General features: G+C 40.2%; 1 protein-coding gene across 1 annotated transcript in view; it reads right to left on the bottom strand.

The window, feature by feature from the left end:
- The window catches only part of PI4K2B (phosphatidylinositol 4-kinase type 2 beta), a 38138-nt gene that overhangs the window by 20600 nt on the left and 7272 nt on the right, over nucleotides 1–10266 (bottom strand). The window contains exons 2-4 of the mRNA XM_017866618.1: nucleotides 6108–6262; nucleotides 3313–3513; nucleotides 1845–2024 (exon numbers count right to left, since the gene is read on the bottom strand). Coding sequence (XP_017722107.1) covers nucleotides 1845–2024; nucleotides 3313–3513; nucleotides 6108–6262 — 536 coding nt within the window. The remainder of the gene's footprint in view (nucleotides 1–1844; nucleotides 2025–3312; nucleotides 3514–6107; nucleotides 6263–10266) is intronic.

The raw sequence follows: 10266 nt of genomic DNA on the forward strand, positions 1-10266 counted from the left end.
AAAAAAAAAAAAAAAAAAAAAAAAAGGACAGATTCCTCAACCACACAGATTCACAGATTAAATACCCTGTCTAAAATTTTAAAGAACAAATCTATTAATCATAATATTGATAGTGGCTTTGAAAAAGTCCTTTCCTTTAAGACATGACCATTTAAAAAGGCATTTTTGTTAATAAAATTACTAGTTAACAGTAAACAATTTGTTGGAGAAGGAAATACAAATTTAAGTAGTATGTGACAAACAGGTAATAGGTAACCCTAGTTTCCTTCAAAAATACAAACAAATCACCACAAAGAAAATCTGCTTTTTATTCTAACACTTTATGTTTTTGTTATTGGCATAAAATTTTCATGATTTCCTAAAGGTATTCTTTAAAATACTTATAACTAAGAACCAGTAGTCATAAATATGGAAATAACATCCTCCTTTAGTCACACTTATTTCAGCATGTCCAAGGAAGAACAGGCTTTTTAAAAACTTTCAAACTCCCTGCCCACTTTGAGTAAAATTTATCTTAAAAGTTAGGTTAACGATGAATTCCTACTGAAATTCTTTTTATCTAGATAAATGCACAGAAGCAAGAAAATCATAAGCCAAATACATTTCTAAAAAATAAATCTTGGCCGGGCACAGTGGCTCACGCCTGTAATCCCAGCACTTTGGGAGGCCGAGGTGGGAGGATCATGAGGTCAGGAGATCGAAACCATCCTGGCTAACATGGTGAAACCTCGTCTCTACTAAAAATACAAAAAATTAGCCGGGCGTGGTGGTGGGCACCTGTAGTCCCAGCTACTTGGAAGGCTGAGGCAGGAGAATGGCATTAACCTGGGAGGTGGAGCTTGCAGTGAGCCGAGATAGCGCCACTGCACTCCAGCCTGGGCGACAGAGCGAGACTGTCTCAAAAAATAAATAAATAAATAAAATAAAACAAATAAATAAATCTTAAAGCTTTTTCTAGAATGCCTTTCCCATTAACCCTCTCTACCGTTGTTTAGCTGGCTGCTTACCATCCCTCAGGTTTATTTAAAGGTGATAAGAAGAAAGAAAATATTATGTGCAGTAAGTAAACATAGCTGCTACCATTTACTTAACCTTTACTATGTACCAAGTACTTGACATGAATTTCTTAGTTTTATCCTCACAACAACCTAAGAGGTAGTTTTTATCATTCTCATTTTATGGAAACTGGGGCTTAAAGAGTAAGGAACTTGGCCAGGCACAGTGGCTAACACTTGAAATCCCAGCATTTTGGGAGGCCAAGGCGAGAGGATTGCTTCAGCCCAGGAATTCAAGACCAGCCTAGGCAACATGGTGAAACTCTATCTCTACAAAAAAAAATTTAAAAATTAGCCAGGCTGGTAGTGTGCACCTGTGGTCCCAGCTACTCAGAAGGCTGAGGCAGGAAGATTATTTGAGCCCACGAGGTTGAGGCTGCAGAAAGCCCTGTTCACAACACTGTACTCCAGATGGGGCAACAGAGTAAGACCCTCTATTAAAAAAAAAAAAAGAGAGAGAAAGAGAAAGAGAGAGTGAATAAGGAACCTGCCCAAGGTCTCAGAGCAAACTAGCAGAGAGGCTGGGATCAGGTCTGATTTCAGACCTATGCTTTTACCCACTATTTTATAAGCCTTTCATGCAACCTCTTCCTGGAAACACCTCCCATCCCTCTAAACTGGGTTAGGCGTCCATCTATCCTCTAAGAGCTCCCTGAGCTTACCATCATCTCAACAGCTTTATATTACACTGAAATTACCTGTTTACTATAAGCTCCTGGAAGATGAAAAATCTGTGCTATAATAATATCCACAGCTAACAGCACAATGCCTAGCTCCTAGAGCTCAGGATGTATGTGCCCGATTGCCCTCTAAATAAAGCTTATCAGAGAAACTTACCTTAGGAGGGAGTCCTATCCTATGAAACTTTCTACCCACTTTTGGCACTTTTTCTAAAGCATACTTTTTGCCTCTTGATTTTGCACGGTCAATCGCATTATAGTTAAATGTCTCACTGACAAGCCAAACCACCTAGAAACATACAATATAGAAAAATGGTTGGAATTTGTATTATAGAATCTCTATTCATATACACCATGAAATTCACTCTAATGATGAAAATTAGCAAAGTGTAACCCTGTAATAAAGGCCCTAGATAATCTAAAACAGAAAAGTCAGGGAATTTTGCAAAGCCTTGTTACATGAATGGCACATATTTCCTTCTGAGAGTGGTATAAAGGCCTTTCAGAGGCCTAAAATTTGCCAGTGGTAAAAGTAACAGCATTAAAATGTAGACTTAGGAATAAACATTTTAAGAAAGAAGACTTCAAGTAAAAATTTAGAAAGGATGCCAAGTTAGCTGGGTGCAGTGGCTCACGCCTGTAATCCCAGCACTTTGGGGATCTGTGGCAGGTAGACTGCTTGAGCTCAGGAGTTTGAGACCAGCCTGGGCAACATGGAGAAATTCCATCTCTACGAAAAATACAAAAACTGGCTGGGTGTGGTGGTGCACGCCTGTATTACCAGCTACTCAGGAGGCGGAGGTGGGAGGATCACCTGAGCGCAGCAGGACGAGGCTGCAATGAGCCATGATTGCATCACTACACTCCAGCCTGGGCACGAGACCCTATCTCCAAAAAAAAAAAAAGAAAAGAAAGGATGTGGGTGCCAGGCACATGATGGTATGTGCCTGTAGTCCCAGCTACTCAGAAGGCTAAGGTGGGAGGATCACCTGAGCCCAGCAGGACGAGGCTACAGTGAGCCATGATAAACAGAAAAGATGTGGGTGCCAGGCACATGATGGTATGTGCCAGTAGTCCCAGCTACTCAGAAGGCTGAGGCAGGAGGACTGCGTGAGCACAGAAATTTAAGGCCAGTCTGTGCAACAGAGCAACACTCTGTCTCTTAAAAAAGAAAAGAAAAGAAAAGAAAAGAAAAGAAAAGAAAAGAAAAGAAAAGAAAAGAAAAACATTTTGTATAAAGGCTGAAAGGACAATAGTAGTCTTTGAGCGCATTGGCTATCTCTGCCTTCAACAGGATCTCTGGATCCCCTGATATTTTCCTGCCTTCTGAATGCTAGGTCTTTATCCTCTTTTTGTTAGCATTGTCAGATCTCACAGGGACAAGACACATTCCCTTCAATACTTTGTGGATCTACACCAGAATCAATTTACTAGTTACCAGTCACTCATGACTCTTGGACTACTACCAAAAAAGGGGCTCCACTTTAGGTTCTATCATTAGGAACAAATACTGAAATATTCAGATATAAGCAGGTTGTAAATTAAAAGTCCATGGTTAAAAATAAAGTCTGGCTTACCTTTGTTTTAGGTACGATGCCCAGATGAAGCTTGTTGTCCACAAAATAGGCACCCGCTTCGGAAAGGTACCCCTGATTAGGAATCAGGCAGCCTCGCCCAAAGCAGCAAGGGCAGCAGACCTTATGGACATATTTGGTCCATTTTGGATTGAGTTGACCATAAGGCTCTTCTGATTTGGGTTTAAACACACCAATAATTTTCTATAGCAAAAAGTAAAATCTTATTAGACTTTTATATATATATAGATAATCATCTATAAAATGTATTCTAATAAATTATTTTCTACTGCTTCCCACCAAAGATATAGGCACAAATCCTCAAACTATTAAGAGGATTTATAAACCTCAAATATTAAGATATTTAGTTCAAATCACATTTTCATATTCATTCTCATTCAACAATCTAAAATCAAGACCAATAGTTTTCAAACTGTGCTCTGACAAACCCTGGGAAGGTGAGGGCAAGGCTCTAAGACCTCATGCCACTTAACCAGATTAACTCTAATTTCACCTGTTTTATATTGCTGGCTTTCCAAGTTAAGAAAGAATTTCACTGGGCCAGGTGCAGTGGCTCACGCCTGTAATCCCAGCACTTTGGGAGGCTGAGGCAGGCGGATCACAAGGTCAGGAGATCGAGACCATCCTGGCTAACACTGTGTAACCCCCGTCTCTACTAAAAATAACAAAGAAATTAGCCGGGCGTGGTGGCGGGCGCCTGCAGTCCCAACTACTCAGGAAGCTGAGGCAGGAGAATGGCATGAATCCGGGAGGTGGAGCTTGCAGTGAGCGGAGATTGCGCCACTGCACTCCAGCCTGGGTGACAGAGCGAGACTCTGTTACAAAAAAGAAAAAAAAGAAAAAGAAAAAGAGTTTCACTGATTTTTAAATGTTTGAAAACCACCATTCTAGGTCAAACAATGTTATTATTCAATATCGATTACATATCCACATTACATGTTTGCTGTTTACTTTCCCCACATTAAAGTACATTGTAAGAAGCAGGGACTTGGTTTGTTAGGGCTGCATTTCCAGTATTCAGAACAGTACCTGATGCACAGTAGACATCCAAGTATTTGTTAAATTAATCCAATGACAAAAACCACCTCTAAAATACAAAGATGATAAGATCTAGTACACATCCATGCTGTCAGATTCTCCTACCCTAATTTTCCAGTTATTTTTTCAGGAACCAACTTAAAGTAAACTCTTGACCAGGCCTGGTGGTTCACACCTGTAATACCAGCACTTTGGGAGGTGAGCAGATCACTTGAGGTCAGGAGACAAGCTGGCCAACATGGGGAAATCCCATCTCTACTAAAAATACAAAACTTAGCTGGGCATGATGGCGTGCGCCTGTAATCCCAGCTACTCAGGAGGCTGAGGCAGGAGAATCACTTGAACCAGGGAGGTGGAGATTGCAGTGAGCCGAGATTGCGCCACTGCACTCCAGCCTGGGTGACAGAGCGAGAATCCATCTTAATAAATAAATTGATTAATTAAATAAAATAAACTCTCTCCTATTAAAAAATCTTTATTTGCTCATGAATGTCTAAAAGTCTCTATACTCTTATTGTTTGATACAATATATTCATATTCAATTTAGAAGCTTAATTATCCTTAGACAAGAACAAATCTTATTATAAGTATATAATTGCTTTATAATACAATAAATATAATGCAATACAGTCTGAGTCACTAGTAAAAAAGTCAGCAAGATCAAATTAAGAAATCAAGCTTAGAATAAAGATTGAGAGATTGACAGTACCTACAAATACATTTTAATCTCAAAAAAGGATTATGCTTTAAAATCATTTTAAAAATATAACTTCAATCTGCAAAAAAAAGTTAGGGGTGAAATTATAAATGTTATTCTCCCAGAGAAAAGAACTGCTCATTATGCATCATTCAGAAAGCTTTTAGAAAAAACAACGTATTTTTGAAAAATTCTAGACTAAGTGGAGCAAAGTGCCACATCAACTTCTCTTTTCTGCTCTAGAATCATCCTGTGGTTCATTTCACTTTCACATTCCAATACTTTCAAACTTCAGATTGCTGAGCCTCCTTCCCCTGGTAAAATGCCAGAAAAGGCATACACTACCTTTGAAAAAAAATCAAGTACTTTGGAAATGACATTAAACAAGTTTTGAAGGTTTAAACTTCCACTGTGTTTGGCTAACAAGGTTACAGACTTCCATAAGATAAGGACTTGTGAATATATATACGCAATAAGGCTACAGCGGAATATGGGTATTCAATAAATGCTTCAAACCAAGTATAAAATAACAAAATAGCAAACTGTGACTTGAAATGATTAGCTCTGTTTCTAAACACCAGAGTGCTTTAGTAAAAGCAAAAAACTGAGGCCGGGCACAGTGGCTCACACTTGTAATCCCAACACTTTGGGAGCCAAAGCTGAGGTCTGCTTGAGCCTAGGAGTTCAAGACCAGCCAGGACAATATAGGGAGACCCCTGTCTCTACAAATAATTACAAAAATTAGCCCAGTGTGGTGGCATACTCCTGTGGTCCCATTTACTCAGGAGGCTGAGATGGGAGGATTGCCTGAGCCCAGGAGGTCAAGGTTACAGTGAGGTTATGATTGCACCACCACACTCCAGTCTGGGTGAGAGAGGGGGACCCTGTCTCAAAAAACAAACAAAAACTGACCTTTATTTTGGAAAAGAGGTTACAATCAGACTTAAGAGGAAAATATCTTTAGAAACTCACAATGATTTCATATTTAAACTAGTATTTACCAAAGTTTCTATTACATATAATAGGTTTGTGAAATTCTCACCCTCTTAGGATCCTTCACAAAGTAACTTCCACTTGAACCTTGAGAGATCCTTTCCGGAAAAATTCCAACTTCTATTGCTTGCTCTGCTCTCAGTATAATATCTGCAAATTCTGGGTCATCCAAGAATGCATTCATCTCCGAAGTACCAGTAGTTACTGCATTAAGAAGAAATACCAGCTATGAGAATGCTCATGATATGGACCTGCAATATGGATTAGCTTGCTGGTATCAGGACATAAGGTACAGAAAAATGTAATCAAGATTTGTATAGACTGCTCCGATCCTCCTTCCTCTCCGCTGCCTAACAACCCCCACTTCTCTTCAATTTCCAAATAACATGGGGGCGGGGGCAGGTGCAGTGGCTCACGCCTGTAATCCCAGCACTTTGAGAGGCTGAGGCGAGTGGATCACTTGAGGTCAGGAGTCCAAGACCAGACTGGCCAACGTGGCCAAACCCCGTGTCTACTAAAAATACAAAAAATTAGCCAGGTATGGTGGTGGGCGCCTGTAATTCCAGCTACTCGGAAGGCTGAGGCAGGAGAATCCCTTGAATCTGGGAGGTGGAGGTTGCAGTGAGCAGAGACTGCACCACTGCACTCCAGCCTGGGCAACAAGAGTGAGACACTGTCCAATAAATAAATAAATAAATAAAAATAAATAATAATAACATGGGAGGAAGTTCACTGTTCATTAAAATAATACTAATACCTCTCATTTACTTGAACTTCTGTACTGCAATGATTTATCCTCCATCCTACTTCATCCTCTAGTTCCCCAATCATACCTCAGATCTTGTCAATACCAGTAACTGCAACCTCACCACACTTTCAATGTCAAGCACCTCCTGTCTTCCCAGTTCAGTCCCTCTGGCACTCCAAGTCCAAATATTCTTCTGCCCTACTAGAACCTACAAAGGACTGCTCCCCCACGTCACTGGAATTCTCTCCCTTCAAGTCCTTGCTTCCCGCCTCCTTGGCCAGCTTAAATTATGCTGGGTCTTCACAGAATCACTCTTTCTTCCTCCCCTCATCATGGTCACCTGCAAAACTCCCAGTCCCAGTAAAACCCAACAGTCTACCAACTCCATGCCTGCACCACGGCAGCGGAGTTAAAGAAATGCACACAAGCCAATTCCTCTCCTCAAATTCCCAACACCTCCTCTTCCATCCTCTCTCTCAGGAGAGGATCTAGCTTCCTATTTCATTAATAAGCAGCAATCACAAAATACCATGACCAGCCCCCAGCACTGCATTTATCTACCCGCTACTTAACTTTGGAATGGCCCAGGTTCCATTCACGGTCCTCTTCGTTACCAACACTGATGACTCCCAAATTTCTAATTCAAGTCTGGACTTCTGCCCTAAACTCGACTACTGTATTCAACATCTCCACTTGGATGCTTAATAGACATCTCAAACTTTACTACCCAAAACTTCATTCTTCACCTTTGCCACACCTCCCAAAGGCTTCATCCCTATGTTTCCCATATTGCAGTTGCTGGCACCTCCAAATCTTCCAGTTGCTTAGGCCAAAAACCTTATAATCATCCATGATCTCACGCTCTTACCCTCTACATCCAATCAGCAAGTTGTATTGGCTCTACCTTAAATAAATACCCCAAATCCAACCACCTCTTGCCATCTCCATTCCTTCCACATGATTCAGGTTACCATTGGCTCTCACCTCGATTATTCTAAGAGCATCCTAACCGGTCTCCCTCTCTCACCCATGCCCCCTCTATACCTAACAGTGGAGCTAGGAATCCTTTTTCTTTGTAACTTTTAAGTTCAGGGGTACAACTGCAGGTTACATAGGTAAACTTCTATCTTGAGGGTTTGTTGTACAGATTATTTCATCACCCAGATATTAAACTGGTAAGAAGAGATACTACACTTGATCTTAGCCAAAAGACCAAGAAGCAATCACCCGGGTATTAAGCTTAGTACCCATTAGTTATTGTTCCTGACTCTCTCCCTCCTCCTACCCTCCACCTTCCGAAAGGCCCTGGTATATGTTGTTCCCCTCTATGTGTCCATGTGTTCTCATCATTTAGCTCCCATTTATTAGTGAGAACATGTGATGTTTGGTTTTCTGTTCCTGTGTTAGTTCGCTGAGGATAATAGCCTCCTGCTCCATTCATGTCCTTGCAAAGGACATGATCTTGTTCTTTTTTATGGCTCTTAAAACATACATCATGTCACTCTTTTGGACCAACCAGCCCATTTATTTCCCATCTCACAATAACTCCAAGTCATTATGACCCCCAAGACCTTATCTAATCTCTAACCTCCACTTTATTTTTCTATTTAGCACTTACCATCTAATCTACTATGTATTTATTTTGGGTGCTCCAAGAAACCAGTGAACTCCAAGACAAGAGAAACTTCAAAACAAGGATTTATTTCACCACTGTATCCCCAGAACTTACAGAATTTATGATGTTCCTGGAACATAATAAGCACTTAATAAACACTTGCTGAATGACCTTGCCCTGACCACACCTAAGGGTTATTACTGGTCCTTTAAAATGCAGAGACTAAAAGTAGAGAACTAAAAATAAGAGAACTCATTGTATAACCTTTTTTATTTAGCACAGTTGAAGTATGTATGAAGTAAGTATGTATTAAGTATGTAAGTAACTTATCGAGTTTCCATCTCAAACAAATAAATCAAAATGAACTCTCTCTTGAGGATTAGAACTATAAACCTAAACCTGCCCATCTTTACCATATCTTACCACTAACCAGAATATTTTCTAGAACAAAATAGATGTTCACTGGCCAGGTGCAGTGGCTCACGCCTGTAATCCCAGCATGTTGGGAGACTGAGGCAGAAGGGTCACTTGTGTCCAGGAGTTCAAGACCAGCCTGGGCAACATAGTGAGACCCTATCTCTGTAAAAAATGAAAAATTAGCTGGGTACAGTGTAATTTACCTGTAGTCCCAGCTACTTAGGAGGCTAAGGTGGGAGGATCACTTGTGCCCAGAGTTCAAGGCAGCAGTGAGCCATGATCATGCCACTGCACTCAGCCTGAGTGTCAGAATAAGACTCTTGTCTCAAAAAAAAAAAAAAGGAAACTTGAGGTGTTCACAAATTTAGTGCATTGAACCCAGCCTCAGGGCTTTTGGCGCTATTCACCCTTCAGGTCTGGAATTGGATGCCACTTTCTCTAAGTCTTCCCTGGCCCTACATCTACGGCATGGCTCCATGCCTCAATGCACAGCTTTCCCCATCCAAGCACATATACACAGTCTGTTAGGGCTGTTCGTTTTGACTGTTTCCTCCATTAGGCTATAAAGCTGTGAGATGATAGGGCAGGTTAACAGGCATCTATCTAATACAGGTCACTATTGTTTCCCCAAAGCCTTGATTTCCACTGCACCCAGTAGGCACTCAGAATATTTGATGAATGATGCACATCTGCAATGGATGGAAAACAATGTACTTTATGCACTGGTTGAGAAATACTCTCCAACACACTGCCACTCACTGTCTTTCAAAAGCTCACTTATGGAAAATGGTCAAAACACATGGAACATCTACTCTGCTAAAATCTTCCTCTAAATTAAACAAGATTATCAGTATATTGAACCTAGATGAGGCAATATAAATAGCACCAATAGTTAAAAACTATTTCTGCTGAAATGGGCTTCAGGGAAGTTTTAAGAACTACCTCTATGAAATTAATCACTTTTATCACAGATATTCTTTAGCATACAGCATTCACCAAGAGACTGTGACAGGCTATCCTTTGTCCATTCTGTTTTGGTTCAAATAACCAGTTTATTTTAACTTTATAGACCTCGTGATTGTGTTTCTCTCAAGTTAGCTGATCAGTAATCTTAAAAATCAAATTTATGGGTTGCCTGCATTAAGCATCTGAGGTGCATCTTATGTACTCTTATTCCAGGCTCCATCTTCTCATCTTTCTTCCTTTTAAATGATTTTCTTATTCTATTCACATATTTATAAGCCACCATGAATCATTAAATGACTTACAAATTCATTTTCTTTTACTTTGACAGCTCCTTGTGAATTCTAACACTGTTTTCTAACTGTTAGGCTCTCTAACAGAAGCTAAGTGCGTCTGATTTGTATTAATTGGGACCTTGGAGAAGTCACTTCACTTCTTTGTGCTTTTTTTTTTTTTTTTTTTTTT

This window comes from Rhinopithecus bieti, unplaced genomic scaffold, assembly GCF_001698545.2.
Source record: "Rhinopithecus bieti isolate Rb0 unplaced genomic scaffold, ASM169854v2 scaffold_1599, whole genome shotgun sequence".
Taxonomy (NCBI): domain Eukaryota; kingdom Metazoa; phylum Chordata; class Mammalia; order Primates; family Cercopithecidae; genus Rhinopithecus; species Rhinopithecus bieti.